Source organism: Dromiciops gliroides, chromosome 5 (assembly GCF_019393635.1).
Source record: "Dromiciops gliroides isolate mDroGli1 chromosome 5, mDroGli1.pri, whole genome shotgun sequence".
NCBI classification, from domain to species: Eukaryota; Metazoa; Chordata; class Mammalia; order Microbiotheria; family Microbiotheriidae; genus Dromiciops; species Dromiciops gliroides.
Window position 1 is genome coordinate 186,920,096 of NC_057865.1, and position 17,984 is coordinate 186,938,079.

Genomic DNA, 17,984 nt, shown 5'->3' on the forward strand with positions numbered 1-17,984 from the left:
AAGGGGGATGGAGACTGGACCTTTCATTTCATGGGTTCTAAATCTCCCAGTTAAGAAAAGTGCCTCCACCAATGTAGGTCACAATATGTAGTCATTAGGATCTGCCTAGAATAGTAGTGTCAGACTCAAATAGGAAGAGGCAGGGTGGGGTGTGCCATTCATCTGTACATAAAACTGCATATTGACAGTTTTAAAATGTGATGTTATCTATTTTATTGCATTTTTATTTATTTTACTTAAATATTTGCCAATTATATTTTTATTTGGTTCCAGATGCACTTGGGAGTGTTGAGGGCCAGTGTTTGACAGACACCCCTGGCCTAGAGCACTGAAAAACTCATTGACTTACACAGGGTCACAGAGTCAGTAAGTTAAAAGTGGTTGAATCCAGATCATTCTTGCTCTGAGGCCAGATCTCTGTCTACTGAACCAAGCTGCCTCTCAACAATAATTGCTGCATGTATATGGTGCTTTAAGGTTTGCAAAGCACTTTATATATGTTATCGCATTTGATCTTCACTATAGGCAGCTAGGTGGTAGAGTAGATAGAGCCTGGATCTGGGATCAGGAAGACCTTAGTCCAAATCCAGCCACAGACACATACTAGCTGTGTGATCCTAGACAACTCACTCACACTTAGTTTCCTCAACTGTAAAATGGAGTTAATAATAGCATCTACCTAGAAAAGTTGTGAGGATCAAACTAGATATTTGTAAAAACTGCTTAGCACAATGCTTGGCCTTTAGTAGATGTTATATAATTGCTTATCCTTCTTTCCTCCTTTCCCTTTCCCTATAACCTCACAAGGTAGATGCTATTATTATCCTTATTTTTTGGATGAAGAAATGGAGACTTACAGAGATTTGCCCCGGGTCATACATCCAGTTAGTGCTTGAGACAGGATTTGAACTCAGTTTTTCCTGACTCTAATACCAGTGCCATATTCACTATCAACCAGCTGCCTCTACTAGTGATGTTCTTATCTGCTAAAGAATTGATGGGATCTAGCATCTTCTGACCACGTAGACTTCACAGGGACCCCTGAGCCCAATAAATAATCTGCAATATTATCAATCTTTTCACTTGCATCATTATTATTGTCTTTCTTTGGTACTTACTGATGTAAAAACTAATTGATTTGGCTGATTGGCTTCCCCGTGTTTCACAAGACCCAGAGGAACTAAACGTTGTCACGGATAATTTATATTTCCCAGGCTCATTCAGTTCAGTGACAAATTCGTGTGCTTCCTCATCCACTGTCAAAAATTCAGTAGAGTTTTCTAAATCATCAAAAAAAGAAAATATGGATTTAATGGAATTTGAGATTAATATGGAAAAATTAACTGGAAGATGAATAAGTATCGGAAGGCGTGGGAACACAGGGGCTGGCAATTAAGTTTATCTGATCAAAATATTAACTCTATCCATCTTCTATTTATCTATGAAATGAATCTTCCTAATCTTCCGCGTTACTGTCTCCTCCCCCCTTATTTAAAAAACAAACAACCACCACCACAACAAGAAAACAAACAAACCAACAAAAAAACCAAGGGACTCCCTATTCCTTCTAAGATCAAATTAAAATCCCCAACATGGCTCTTAAAGACTTTCACAACCAGGTGCCTTCCTACCTTTCCTGTCTTATACATTTTTCCCTTCCACATACTCTATGATTCAGTAACACTGGCCTCCTCACAGTTCTTTCCTTGCAAAAACATAACATCTCTTTAATTCTAGTGACTTCCGTCTGTCAATGACCTCCTCTTTATGTCTTGTTTGTAATTAGTCATTTTCCCTATTAAACTGTTAGCTCCTTGAGATCAAGGATTATTTTTGTCTTTTTTTGCATTCCCAGAATTTAGCATAGTGCCTGTCACATAGAAAGTGCCAAATAAATACTTGTTGACTTGATTCTAAGCAAAGGCTGATGTGAAGGAATAATCATTTCAAATTTCATTTTCACAATACACTTAGATAAATAATATGGGATATTCAAGCCTGTGAATCATGTAACTGAAGTTACATTGACTCCTTCTATCTTTATGGCAAAATTACTTGTTCCAAATGGAAAAAGGTGAATATTAAGGAAGGTCATCCACATAATCCTCAATGAGTAACAAATGAAAATTAACCACAACAGAAGATCTAATCGCTGCTTTAGGATTCATTAAATATCCTGGAACATCTCTGAGAATTTCTTTAGACATGTCAAGTTAGAAATAAAATGTTTTCTGTCATTCGTGACAAGAACTTCTGCAGTAAAACCGAGTCTCCATCACATCAAAGTTCATCTCCAGCTGCTTACTTCTCATTTGAAGTCATGATCTGAAGTGCGTGTCACAACTAGCCTTCAAAAAACCACACTGCAATTGGATAAAAGGCTGATTGAGTCTTCAAGGGAATAGGCAGCAAGAAAGAAAATTCTGAGCCATCTACAAATATCCAATTTTCTTTCAAATATAGCCAATAGCAGAAAAGGAAAAAACAGAAAATAGATGAGAGGAAATTTTGCATCAGTGATAGCTGGTAATATGTTTTCATTTAGGAATGAACCTCTGTTCTTTTCATTTGACAGATGAAACTGGTAATAACAAGTTTATACAGAACTTTATTGATACCAATCACTTTCAAAGCAATGAGTTAAACCCATTCTCTGTTTTGTTCTTTAATACAATCTTGTGAAGTTGGAGTGCAAGTCATATTTTTCCCCATTTTACAGATGAAAAATACTGAGGCTCAAAGAAGTTAATCCAAGGTCACAACATTGAGAAATGGTGGATACCAGATTCAAAACCATGTGTTCTAACATCAAGTCCAATGATTCCTTCATCATCATTATCATCGTCATTGTTAATATTTATATGGAACTTACTATGTGCCTGGTAGTATGTTAACCACTTTGCAATTATCTCATTTGATCCTCTCAACAACCCCTGTGACATAAGGTGCTATTATTATCCCCATTTTGCAGATTAGGAAACTGAGGCAGACAGAGATTAAGTAACTTGCCCAGGGTTGTATAGCTAGTGTCTGAGTTTGGATTTTAACTCAGGTCTTCCTTATCCCCTGAACTACCTCATTCTCCCCACTATCTCATGGGTGGTGACTCTAGTTCATGGAATCATAGACAGAGCTGGGAAGGGTCTGTGGGTCTCCTAGTTCAATACCCTCATTTTATAGATGAATAAGATAAATTTCATAGGATTAAGAGGCTTGCCAAGATCACACAAGTAGTAAATGATAGCATCAAGAATTGAATTTGGACCTTCCAACTCTAAACACAGTGTTCTTTCCACCATGCCACAAGTATGGGGGTGGGGGATGGCTTAAAATACAGAAAGGGTATACTATTCAGGAGATAAAGACAAAGTATGACATACCAGAAAGTGGACATCAGTCTTATGAATTGGGGCAGCTAGGTGGTGCAGTGCTGGGTCTGGAGTCAAGAAGACTCATCTTTCTGAGTTTAGATCTTACCTCAGACACTAGCTTTATAACCCTGGGTAGGGGCAGCTAGGTTGTGCAGTGGCTAAAGCACTGGCCTTGGATTCAGGAGGACCTGAGTTCAAGTCCAGATTCAGACACTTGACACTTTCTAGCTGTGTGACCCTGGGCAAGTCACTTAACCCCAATTGCCTCACAAAAAAAAAAATAGCTCTTATAACCCTGAGTAAGCCACACAACCCTGTTTGCCTCAGTTTCCTCATCTGTAGAAGGACCTGGAGGAGGAAATGACAAACCACTCTAATATCTTTGCTAAGAAACCCCCAAATGGAATCATGAAGGGTCGGAAATGACAGAAACAACTAAATTAAAATAAGTATTAAGAACACTTGACAAGAACAAAAAGAAGGCAGTAACAAGGGAGTGTGAGCATCATATAAAGTTACAGAGGCAATAAAATTTAAATCAAGAAGTTTACCTATCCAAAATGTCTACTATCTATTTAACTATGTTAATGTATAATGATACCTTATTTCTCTGGAATTCAGTTGCTAAGCAACCTCACCTAAGGAGAGCACAGCCAAGAACTCAGAAGTTACCCCCCCCTCAAAAAAAAACCAGCCTCTAAATAGCAAAAATAGTTATCAAAATACATGCACTAAAGATTATATATTTATGTACTGAGTATCTCCTACTTGAAAAGCACTTTGCAGATACAAAAGATTGATGATATGTACTGTTGCTGTTCAGTCATGTCTTCATGGCCCCATTTGGGGTTTTCTTGGCAAAGATACTGGAGTGGTTTGCCATTTCCTTCTCCAGCTCATTTTACAGAAGGGGAAACAGAGGCAAACAGGGTAAAGTGACTAACCCAGGGTCACATAGCTAGTAAGTATCTGAGGCCAGATTTGAACTCAGGAAGATGAGTCTCTCTGACTTTAGGCCCAATACTCAATGCACTGCTCCACCTAACTGTTTATAATAAGACATGCTCCCTGCCTTCAAATCACTTCAAGCTTTGGCACAGGAAATAATATGTAATCTACTGTATTAGCAGAGAAAATGAGGCAACTAAATGATGTAGTGGATAGAGTATTAGGCCTGGAGTCAGGAAGACCTGAGTTCAAATCCAGCCTCAGACACCTACAACCTGTGTGACCCTAGGTAAATCACCTAATCTGATAGCTGCATGTTTCTTCAACTATAAAATGGTCTTAATAATAGCATCTCTCTCCTAGGTTTTTTGTGAGGACCAAATGAAATAATATTTGTAAAGTACTTAGCACAGTGCCCGACACAGTAGAAACTTAATAAATGCCTCCTTCCTTCCTTCCTTCCAATTGAAATCTTCAAAAGATGAGTTGGAATTAGACAGACAGAGCTGGAGGGAATTGGTGTAGGGAAGAATGGGAACAAGGACTTAAGGACAGAAAAATGCAGAGTAGGCCAGTTTGGCTGAACCAGACCTTATGTGGAAGGGAATAATAGTCTGGAAAAGTAGGTTGAGTATTTCAAAGTGAACTTGGAATGCCAGGTTCTCATTTATATAATGCTGTTCAACACTTTTCTCACAAGGCCATAAGATTGGTGGCACTGACATTCTCATTTTACAGAAGAGGGAATTGAGGCTCAGAGAAATTAAAATACTTTTTTAGGCTCACATGCCTAGTAATGGGAGCAGGATTAAACCCCAATCTTCTGACTCCAAACCATTATAGATTTTATCATACCAAGCTGCTTGCTTCCTATGAAAGGCCCTCACCCAGAGTCTATATTTTGCCCTAAAAAGAATACAGCTTTCTGTTTTTGTTTTTGGACTGGCTCAGTCCTTTCATTGGTAAAGGGAATTGTGAGGGAGGAAATTCCCTCTACTAATGTAGGTCAGCATGTGATCTGCAATTTACAGTCTTAGAAGTTGTCTGAGGCACTGAGAAATTAAATGACAACTAATACAATGAGTTAAATGAGTTGAATCTTCAAGGACAGGTAAGAAGAGACATTTCTGAGCTCCAAAGAGCCTATTTTCAGTTAAATATATCCAAAAATAGAAAAAGAAGAGAAATACATTTTTTCCTTGTCCCATGTGAATGTAACACTTCTGCCTGCAGTTGTGTCATTTTTTTTTGAGGGACAGCCCTGTGAAGCTACAGGCTGTGTAGACAAAAAGGAGGTGTAACTCCTTATTGGTGGAGAAAATGCTGGGCTGAGGCACCAAGTACTTGCATCAATGCAGAAGGGATTTTGTTAGATGGTTGGAGGACATTGAAACAGGTGGTCATAAGAGGCAAACTTTTGAATTGGTAGGCCTTGGGGCTGCAGGCATGGGGAGAACCTGCCCCCAATATGTCCCTTGATTTTCAGTGTTTATAATCCTAGAGATTAAGTAAGGACAGACTTCTCTTAAATGAGTTTGAACTGAGACCTTATCTCACTCAGCTGAAAATCTCTTTTACTCTTGTGTAATCTTTGTTCTATCCTCATCTCTAGATGGGGATAACTTCCTCAATTCCTCTTTATACTGTTTACTTTGATAAGGAATTATACTAGGTATTTGTGGTATCTTTTGGGTAATCAGTGTTTGGGATTTGAGGAGAGCTAAACTAGTTAGAATAAGTTAAATCTTGAGTGTGATCAGGGAAGGTGGTATTTGTCCTAGGGACCAAAAAATTGTGCCTCTAGACTACCAATATATGAAGTCTGGTGGATGGATATAATTCAAGTCCAATATTCCTCTCCAAGATAGGTGAAAGAAGGAACAAGCACCCAACCAGGGATTTCCTCCCATTCCTCACAAAGCAGAAATTAGGTTCTCTCTTGGAGAGGGGTCAGCCAAATCCCTGATCAAATATCTATCCAAACCAATCATGAACCAAGCTGTCTTTATATATTTAGACAGCAACCACACATATACCTTACACAATATTTGGGCATTGTTGATTATGTGGAAAAATCCACAAATGTTGTTTCTTCTATTATTAAACAAAATTGCCAATTGTTTATTCTTTTATTAAACTAAACAGGGTCAAATCTTCTACGATTCAATGACACTAGCCTCTTTGCTGTTCCTTGCATATAAGACTACCTATCGCTAAAGACCTACTCTGATGACAGAGGTGTCATTCAATCTCAACATATGCCAAATAAATATATGTATTAACAATTCCAAGAACACTTCTAAGAACAAATGGTAGTATCAAACAGCAAGAGGGTTGAAAAATGTATGTAATTCATTACTTAAATTAGTCAAATGTAACAGCACTGCTGTAATAAACAAATGTGCTAAAATGGAAAAACTGGGTACCAGATGCCGGGTAAATGGACACAAGAAAGAATTTTTGTAACTACAGTGAAGGTACCATCTGCTGTGTCTTTCCTGCTTTACTTCACAGCTGCTCTGTGGAAAAGTGCCAATAATGGGTGGCAAGGAGGGTAATACACTTCAGAAAGAAAAAGCTAAGAAGCTGTGTATTCTGTAGACATGGCACAGAACTGATAATTATCATGAAACTAGCCATCTCACAAAGGGATCATGTGCTGAGAAAGGACATAAGAACCTTAAATCTGGGTATAAGAAAATAGATCTGTCAAGGTTTGTCTGCCCCTTTCTCTAAATTATAAAGGTCAGACCTTTAATTCCAGGTCTTCCTCAGTTGCCTGATGGGGTAGAATTGTTGAGAAGTGAAGCATATGTGCAGTTTCCAGGATTTATGCCAGCATGACCCAGGGGAAACAATGACTGACTTGCAGTGAGAAGACATGGGCTGAAGAAATGACTTTAAATAGCTAAAAAAAAAAAATGCCTTATAATTGTTATCATCATTGTTGCTGCTGCTGCTGCAGTTGCTGTTGCTGTTGTTATTATTATTAGGCAAACAGTAGATAGAAAACTAATCTTCAAATCAAGACAACCAAATGAAATTCCACCTCTTACATGCACTGAGTGTATATGACTGGACAAGTCACTTAATCTCTCATTTAACCCAGTAAGACTTGCTGATCTGCATTGGTAGGAGTAGTTTCCTCATTGGAAAATTCCTTATATCAATCAAGTCATAGGCTCACTGTACCAGAAATATATATATGTATATGTATATATATATGTATATATGTATATTACTATTGTTGTATTGCTTTTATAAGGCCACATTTGTATTTTTTTCAAGGGTTATAAGACCACAAGTTTGCATTCTGCTTGTAAAGCCTTTGAAATTCCTTGGTCATCTCCATGTTCCAATGAGGAGTCAGAGTATGACCTGAGGGGAGTAATCCAAACCTTTCCAATTGCCCTTCTTAGCCTGTGTCCCTCCTCATCTTCAGTGATTTCCTAAACTTAATTCTCTCCTCCCTAAATTATTCCCTTCTAAAATATCTGAATAGAAACAAAGAATTATTACTTTACCTTCTCTCTCTATGCGAATATGGAACCCATCAAAGGCAGTAGGTGGTTTGGGGGGCAACCAGTTCAATATCATTTGCACAGGGAAAAAAGATAAAGGTGCTGATGTTGATTTCTCAATCAGACTAACTGTATTGTTTTTATCTTCCCTGGGAAGTACACTGACAAATTCATCTTCATTTTCTGGTGTTACAGTTTCACTATCCCACCAATATGGCTGGAGTGTTGTTTCTTCATCACTACTGTTAAAATCTGGCCACCCAGAAGAAGTGTTGGCTGAGGAAATTTCAGGAGGATCATCCGTAAAATGAAGCACTTTCTCTTTCTCTATGAGATCTTGTGTCCGCAGGAATGATTCTTCTGGGAAACTTCCACTCTCTTCTTCCCAATTATTCTTGTTCAGGTTTACAATTCGGACTGAAATATTTTGAGGTGGGAAAGGAGCTGGAAAGAGAAAAAATTTATTTATGTGGATAGAGCACCAGCCCTGGAATCAGTATGACCTGAGTTCAAATCTGGCCTCAGACACTTCCTAGCTGTGTGACTCTAGGCAAGTTACTTAACCCTAATTGCCCCCCCCCCCCGCCATAAAAATATGACTCATTCTTCATCTTTGTCTATCACCTTTATGTTAGGAAGTTGGTAGCATGCTCCGTTAAAAAAGGGGAAAATCTTGTTTGTTATTTCAATGAAAGAAATTCCAATCAATTAATGAAATAACTGCACAAACATTAGTGAGAAACATAACATGGAGTATGATCCGAATGCATGGGTAGACCTATTGGAAAGTCCAATTGCATTTGAGCTTATTTGAACTTTAAATGTTTTCCAAAGATCCTGAAGTTTATAATCTACTAACCACAACAACTATAATCTATTAACATATCATCATACAGGGCAGCTAGATGGCGCAGTGGATAGAGCACCGGCCCTGGATTCAGGAGTACCTGAGTTCAAATCCGGCCTCAGACACTTAACACTTACTAGCTGTGTGACCCTGGGCAAGTTGCTTAACCCCAATTGCCTCACTAAAAAAATAAAAATTAAAAATTAAAAAAATATCATTATATTCATTCCTTTTCAAGGATATTAATTTATAATAATTTTTTCAAGTGGTGATTTGATTTTTTCCTTACCAAAGTAATGTTAAAAAGGACAAATTAAAAGAAATTTTATTCTGGCCTGCATTGTCACCAGCAAGTAGAAATGGGATTCTCAGGAAATGTTGACCTAGAAGGAGTTATTACTCCATCCTAAAATTTGTGCTTGAGAAATAGAGGAATGTAGGTCTTTGCATACACTTTAGATTTTTTGGGAATGCAGATGTCAAAGGTTTCATCGTAATATTCCCTGGGCTAAAGTTTTACAGGAAAGCCAATCCAGGAGTGATGGGAAAGTATCAAGAATGAAATTCTGAAAACACAGAAAATAATTCTAATGAGGAAGAGAAGGGGGAGTTGCTTAAAGATGCTGATATGGATGCATAGGAAACTCACTAACTGACAGATTTTTTGGAAAGATTCCCGTATCAGATTGAAGCAAGGGCACACAAGACAGGACAAATATAAAAGAATTGTTAAAACTCAGGAACTGAGGCTAGTGAGGAAATAAATGGACAACAAAATGATTTTTTAAAAGCTACATTGCCAAAAAGAAGAGTACTGGTCATGTGTTAGCTGAGCCAATGATAGTGCACAAAGTAAAGACAGTAAAACTATTCAAATTTTTCTTCTGATTTCTCTCCCAATCATAATGGCTTTTGTATTCAAAACAACAGAAAGATGGTGCATGGGCAGTTGGTTCCCAAAACAGAGATAATAAGAGACCATTTTGCTGTCTGTGACAATTTCAAATCACCTGACCCAGATGAACTACATCTTTAGGTAGTGCAAGAACTGGCAGATGAGACTGATGATTATTGTCCTTGACCCTTGAAAGATATAAGAGATAAAGAGAGATGCTGTAGGATGGGAAAAGGATTTTTTTTTCTGTATATAGGAAGAGTCTGAAAACCATATGAAAGTGAATGTGACCGGGAGTCCTGTAAAATTCTAGAATGCATCATTAAAACAGTGGTCAAAGAACATCTAGAAAAGGAAGCAGTGATCACAAAGTCAGACTAACCTTATTTCTTTTTTCCCCACAGGGTTGGTAGATCAGGTGAATACTATAAAGAAAGATTACCTATATTTTAGCAAAGAATTTGATAAAGTCATTCGTGTTCTTTTGTGGAAAAGATGGAGAGATATCAGCTAGACACAGGTAGATTTGAAAGTAATTCAATGGGGGCAGCTAGGTGGCACAGTGGATAAGGCACCAGCCTTGGATTCAGGAGGACCTGAGTTTAAATCCAGCCTCAGACACTTACTAGCTGTGTGACCCTGGGCAAGTCACTTAACCCCCATTGCCCTGAAAAAAAAAAAACGAAAAAAAAAAGTAATTCAATGGCTGGATTCAAAATGCAGTCATTAATGTCAATTTGGAACGACATATCCAATAGTTTCTCCTTATGCTCATCCTATTTAAAATGTTTAGGAATGACTTGGATAAAGGATGGAGGGCTTATCAAATTTTCAGATGTCAAAGAGCTGGAAAGGGTGGCTAACAAATTGAACACCAGTCAAGAATCAAACATATCTCAACATATAGAACCTTGGGCCAAATCTAAGATGATGAAATTTAGTAGGAATAAATATGCAATCTCTTATATTTAGGTTTCAAAAAATCAACTTCATAAGTATGTGATGGGGGTTGGATATAGCTAGAGAGAAGTCTGAAGAAGTGTTGTTTTTTGTGGATTGTAAGCTTGATATGTCAATAGTTTTATATGAGTCAAGAAAATTGCCATCTTTGATTACATTAAGGGAAACATCATCCAGAAATAGATTTATTGCACACTGTCTTGGTTATACTACAACTAGAATATTGGGTTTAGTTTTGAGTCCACTTGTTAGAAAGGCCTTTGATAAGTTGGGGACAAAAAAAAGAGAAAAATAACCAGGATGGTGAAGGACCTCATGTTCATGCTGTATGTGGATAAGTTAAAAAAAACTGGGAATGTTTAATTTGGGGAAGAGAAGACTGAGGTAGGAAGTGGGTAGCATACCTATTAAAGTTGTAACATGTGAAGGGCTATCACCTGGAAGATTTATTCTGCTTGGTAACAGAGGAAAGAACCAGGAGCAATGGGGGAGGGGGGGCGGAGAGGAGAAATTGCAAGGAGGCAAATTTAATTGTCATATTAGGGAAAATGTCCTAACAATTACAGCTATCAAAAAAAAAAAACACCTGGGAAGGGAGTGAGTTTTCCCTCCTTGGATGATTTCAAACAAAAATGGAATAACTATTTGCCAGTTGTGAGATATAGAGGATTCCTTTTCAGGTACAGATTGGAATAAATGGCCACTGAGGTACCTTCCAACTTAGAGATTCTGTGATTTTGTGATTCTGTTTCTCTCAATCCAGTGCTTATTCACCTATATCAGACTGCTTCCCTTTTTGATGCAAATCATGACATGTTAATTATTAGGTTTAAATTGCTTTGTACTGTCTAGCCTATAATTGATAAAGGAAAAGGCTGGTGCATAAAATAACAGACTAATACACAAACATGTGTGACTTTATCCATTTATTCATTACATATATATACATATATGAAGTACAATTAGGACTAAATTATGCTAATAATGTTTAAATGCTTTAAAAGTCCAGTTTTCTATCTTGAAAAAGACCTATACTAAAATGTTTTCTTTTCTATTCAGGCTAGATTTTTTTTTCTTTTGGGGAAAATGTATTGAATAGCTTGTTTTTATGCCACTTCTACAATTAAAAAATGAATATCTGTTATTTTAGTTCACAAAATTTATTTATTTTGAAATTTCCTCAAAACATCTTATTGTATATTCCATTATGTTCCTTACCCTTAGATACTAGTATAGTGGATATATGGTTATTTAAAGCCTCACAATTCCTATATATTAGCTTTACCTTCTTTAAAATTTACTTGGAATATACTAACTATGCTCCTTTTAAACTAATAGGAAATATTTTAAAGATTATTATACAAATATTAGCACAATAGTTACCCTAATATTGGGACTGGATTTATATAAAGCAAAAATAGAAACACTGTGAATAAAATGTCATATTATGCATTTGTTGTAATTTAATCATTTTTGCTCACATAATTTTTTTTTTTCAGAAAACTCACCTGTTCTGTGCTGTTTGGGTTCATGACTTATACCACTGTATTCCACCAGGGTGCTTTTGTTGAATGTCGCCTCAGATACTAGCTGAAAGGTAATATTACTATAACATATCCCAGGTAGCCAATGATTAAAAACTGTTTTACCTTTAAAAAAATCTGTAGAGACAAAAATACATCAATTTCTAAATTTGGCAATCGGAGTACACTTTCTAAATTTCAGCATAAGTGAACACCATTTAGGAAAGCACATTTAAGGGATTATCTAGCAGAACAGTAGGCTCAGAAACAGATGGGCAGAAGACTGTGTAGGGATAGTAGGACATTTCAAATCTCACTCAAAACTCCCCACCTGGAATTCCTATAAAGGCAGGGGGGGAAACAAATCTTTAAACTATGAGGATTTGAATGAACAATTAAAATTTAGCAAGACAAATGAAATAAAGCAGCTCTAAAAATCTCCTTCAAGAACTCAAAGGTGTTTTTTTTTAATTACTTCATATCTTAATGACTAGCAATTATGTAGGAGTTATATATATTGAAGCCCCTGTTTTAAAAGTAGCCTACTGGCAAGCAGCTTGCCCAAGAAAAAGAGAAAACTAGATTCAGAATTTTTAAAATGAAGCTATTATTTATTATCATTGTTATTGTACCAATACAAACAATTACCATAATATTCATTTCAAGTGACTAGAATACGGATATAAAAGGGGGCACTCAGCACTTAGCACAATGTTCGGCATATAGTAGGTGCTTAATAAATGTCTGTTTGTTTGACTTGAATTATACTTTGTTCAAAGGACCACGATAAGATAAAGGGAGTGATAGAAAAGTATTGTGGATTTCCTTATGAGTGTATTCTTTTAATGTTCAATGTTTCTCTATCATTGCCATAATCTATTCTTTTCCTTTCCAACTCATTCTCTAGTCAAGAATATTATCCTACCAAGCTTCACTGACATCTATAAGTTCAAATTTATATTTTTGCATTAAGATCTCCTGTTGATTTTGTCTATCACCTATTTGTTGTAGCTTTGTAAATAAATATCTGAGGCCATTTATTTTTTTTCCTTGCATACCATCTTCTGTGAATTGCTGATAATCTCTACTGAAACACTTCTTATGCTGTGTCTATTGTTTTCTGAGTTATCTGACTAGCAAACATATGTAGACAGTTTTCTCCCTCCACATTTATCTTCAATTTAAAACTCTCTTGATCAAATTTTAAACCATGGTTAAGAAATCCAAATCTCATTCAAAATCTTCCTCAACTTTTACTTCTTCAATCGGATCCATTTTTTAATCAGTAGTCTCTAATAATATGAAATTTATTTATTTCCCCTACAAGTATTAATCTCTGCTCAAGAATTCATAATCCTAATGAACACTCTTTAGGTTTTTGAAGGCTTTTGCCCCCAAATGAATTGCCAAAGGTGAGTAAGTTTGAGAAGTTTCAGGAAGTTCTCCTTTATGTCCCTGGGGAAGACAGAAGAACCCACTAGTCTTCACAAAGGGTTGAAAGATAGCTATCTTTCCATCCTTTATTACTTTATTACTAAAATACCAATCTGGGGTTTTCTTGTGGCATGCACACACACACATGATCTCTACATATTTAATTCATTTGACTCTTTTTGATCATCTTGACCAAGCAAGTCAGTCAGATCAAAAAAGTCAAATCAAATAAAAAAGTCAACCTGCTTATAGTAGACATAGCCATGTGATCAGTCACAGAGATATGTATTTGAGTAGAATACGGTGGTTTTAAGCATTTAAAGGATAATGCTGAAATTCAGTTATATACATTTTATTTCTTAGTCTCTGAGCAAAGGAAAAGGAGCACTCTTGCAATCAACAACCAGAAACTCTCTTTTCTGAAATCAATTATATTGGGGTCTACTTGAGAATCTACTTAGAGAAAACTTTTATGAATAGTAGACATCATCTCCACCAAGAAAAAATATTATTTTTTTCAGGATAGAAACAACTTGGACATTTCATATATCGTATATGTGATGTATAATATTCCATAAGACCTGCAGGAAAATTCACTCCGATTACTTCATTGTTATATTCCTTTCAGAATACCTTTATTTATCTGTTTTTTTCATAACCCCCTACTTCTGAAATAGTATTCTAATAGCATTTGAAAATCTGGGATAAAAACAAATCTTTTTCATTTTTTAAGTCAAGGCTAAGTAACTCTCCACTGTAGAATTCTTCTTACAATACTAATGCTATAATTTATACCAAATCATGTTACTTTCAACCTTCATTTTTCTTCTTACCTTTGTATAACATTGTCCGGAAGTCTTTTCCTTCCCAATAACTTATGTTTACTCTTGTAAAAACATTGTACTTTTCTGGATAATGAATTTCAAATAGGACTCCTGTTTCAGGAGAAGGTTTATAATCATAAATAGAAACGCTGGTGACAGGAAGAGGCTCTACAAACAGAAAATTTCAAAAGAGAGAGAAGAAAAAAATGGGAGAGGGATAAAAATGGAGAGAACATAGTAAAAACATTGTATAATGAGAACAAAATAATCAGAACTACCTCCAATATCATTATCCTCTATGTACACAGAAAACTTCTATTCTTCATTAATATCATTGTATCTTTCCTTTATCTTTTGTATTTTTTTATCTTTTCAAATTTTTTAATCTTTTATATTAGCAGGGGTTGTAGATATATACCACCATCACCACCTCATCTATTATTTCAACCCTATAAAGCATGAGGGATAGGTATTATTCTAAATATACAGATGCTATAATTAAGGTTCAGAAAAGTAAGATTACCTGAAAAAAGTTCTAGAGTAGTATAGAACCAAAGATTAGAATGTAGGTCCCTGATGGATTCTTTCTACTATACTACATGAAATCATTTTAATGAGATACAAATAACAGACGCTAACTTTTGACTCCCAAGTCAAAGGTTTAATGAGCTTTCATTTTTTTTAAATTTGGCCTTCAGCAATTGTTTTCTCTAATTTAACTATAATAAGCTTCAAACCATCACATGACAGGGACATTATGAAGCAACAGTTTATTCATCTCTTTTTCTTGTACAGAAATAACATTTTCTTATTAATTTCTAATTCAATCTGTTCATCACACACAATCAGAAACTGAATTCTAGAATCAAATGGGCTTGCATTAAGGTGTTAATCCCCCAATGAAGCATTTTATTTCTTTTCTCTGCATCACTAGTATTCTTCAAAGCTAAGGTCAAACACTACCTTCATATGCTCCTCCATGCTTATGCTGTCCTCCAAAATGATACCTTATATTTATTTATTTCATATATGTTTGTTTATATACATGTGATCTCCCCTCATTGAATGCAAGCTCCTTGAGTATAGGGAATCTTTTTTCATTCATAACCCCAGTAAATAACACAAAAATGGCATTTAATAAACATGCTGGTTGAGCAATTCATTGATTTCTTTCTCTTTATCACAAAACCTATCTCTTATTCAATCTCTGTTCCAAAGCTGGTTTCTACTATTCTATGTTAATCAAAAGTGAAAGAACCCTGCAAAGTAAGAATTGAATGGATAGATAATTATATAAAATTTATTCTGTAACATTTCTGCAAAAAATTTCAAATAATTTTAGTGAAGATTAAATGTTGGGGAATCATCTCATCATCTTTACAAACTGTCAGAGGCTACGCATATTAATGTACTACTGGTGGAATTGTAAATTGGTCCCACTGTCATGTGAAATAAATTATAATTATACTTAGAAATCACTTAAAGACATACCCTTTGACCCTGTAACACCACTATTACTCATACATCTCAAGCACGTCAAAATCAGAGGGAAAGTCCTAACATATGCAAAAATATCCCTAGCAGAATCTTCTGTAGTGACAAAGAACTCAAATGTATATGTCCATAAATAACTGAACAGCTGAACAAATTGTGGCAAGTGGGTACAATTAGATATTATTGTGTTGTGGAAATTATTAATGTGAGGAATCCAGAGAAACTTGAGATGACTTGTATGTACTGAACTGATTTGGGGCAAAGCAAACAGGGGAACGAGGTGGTGCAGTGGATAGGGCACATGACTTGGGATTACGAAGATTCATCTCTGTGAGTTCAAATCCAGCCTCAGATGCTTACTAGCTATATGATCCTGGGCAAGTCACTTAACCCTGTTCGCTCAGTTCCTCACCTGTAAAATGAGCTGGAGAAGGAAATGGCAAATCACTCTAGTATCTTTGCCAAGAAAACCCCAAATCGAGTCACAGTCAGATGTGACTGAAAATGACTCAACAACAATAAACAGAACCATGAGAATAATTTGCATGATGACCACAATAATGTAATGTAAAACAATATTGAAAGACTTTAGAATCCTGTTAAATGAATTTTCCAATTATGACTTCAGGTGACTAAATATTAAGGCATGATCCCTATGTTTAGTAAGAGAGATGGTAGATTATAGGTGTGAAATTAGACACATATTTGTAGACATGGACAATGTGTTGAATTGTTTTGTTTGACTGAACTTAGTTAATAATAATAACTTTAAGTTTAAATAAGTTTAACAATAATAGTTTTGTTTTTTAATAAGTACTTTAAGGTTTGCAAAGTGCTTTACAACTATTATTTAATTTAATCTTCACAACATCCCGGTAAGGTCAGTGATATTATTATCCCCATTTTATATATGAGGAAATTGAGGCAGGCAGAGGTTTAAGTAAATTGTCCAGGGTCACACAGCTAATAAGAAGTTCTGACCCCGGTTCTTAGCTGGATTCCAGGTTCAGTGTTACACTTGTGGTATCAGACTCAAATAGAAAATTATTTCTGCTATAACATTGACTCAGAAAACCACAAATTAACATTATCTATGTTGTACTGCATTTTTATTTATTTTTGTAGATTCAAGCTTCACTAGGGAGAGTTTTGCTGGTCATATGGGTGGTGAGTTTGATACCTCTGACCTATACCATCTAGCTGCCTGTTACATGGTGTGATAAGGGATAGTCCTTGAGAAATAACTGATTTTTAAAAAGGAAAATAATATCAAGACAACATTCTTTTTTTGTTTGTTTTTGTGGGGCAATGAGGGTTAAGTAACTTGCCCAGGGTCACACAGCTAGTAAGTGTCAAGAGTCTGAGGCCAGATTTGAACTCAGGTCTTCCTAAATCCAGAGCTGGTGTTTTTATCCATTGTGCCACCTAATACAACATTCTTAATACATACAACTATTAATATAGACCCCAAATTCACAAAGGAAAAACTAGCTGAATTTTTAAAAAGATGTAACATTACAGGTGCTAAATAAGTGTTTGTTAATTGAGTTGAATTAAATATAAGATCGAACCATTCATTTAAAAAAGGCAAAGAGGGCTTTTGTCTGGGATACTGACACAGAATTGAGAGTTATGAGAAGGTGGGAAGGTGCCTTTTCCCTTCAGTAGCCATCATGCCCACACTTCATTTCAAGTTTCTCTTCTGGTCTATTCCACTTTGACAGCTATTATCCCTGGGGTCCTGTGTCCCACTTCTGGACTTGCCTTCTCCCAGATCTTGTACGGCCAAAGGTTGGACCACTTCATGTCCTAGTGTGATTGTGTCTATGTTCAGATTGTACTTTGTATTTACCACACTCCCATCTTGGCCTCCATTTTTGCCTCAGTTGAAATAATGACTTCACAAATTAAATTTTGGCTTGGGTGATTCACTTTAATTCTGGAAGGTTTTACTGAGGGCTGACTATATGACAAGCTACAATGTCTCTTTGTGTTCCAAATCAGTTACAGGTTCAGGCTAAATTTTAAATCACTGTTTCCACTAGGGCCATACCACCTCATTGCACAAGTAAGGTCATTAATGCATCAGATTTGAATATGCCTATATAGGTCATGAGGAACATTTTCAAATTAAAATTTATTATCTTGAGTTTCATTTCAACTCTGG

At 35.9% G+C, this 17,984-nt stretch overlaps 1 protein-coding gene across 2 annotated transcripts in view; it reads right to left on the reverse strand.

Annotated features, from left to right (window-relative positions):
• The window catches only part of PTPRO (protein tyrosine phosphatase receptor type O), a 226,598-nt gene that overhangs the window by 96,284 nt on the left and 112,330 nt on the right, over positions 1 to 17,984 (reverse strand). For both annotated transcript variants that reach the window (XM_043968139.1, XM_043968138.1), the window contains exons 3-6: positions 14,333 to 14,491; positions 12,051 to 12,203; positions 7,844 to 8,284; positions 1,119 to 1,280 (exon numbers count right to left, since the gene is read on the reverse strand). In XM_043968139.1, the coding sequence (XP_043824074.1) occupies positions 1,119 to 1,280; positions 7,844 to 8,284; positions 12,051 to 12,203; positions 14,333 to 14,491 (915 nt within the window). The remainder of the gene's footprint in view (positions 1 to 1,118; positions 1,281 to 7,843; positions 8,285 to 12,050; positions 12,204 to 14,332; positions 14,492 to 17,984) is intronic.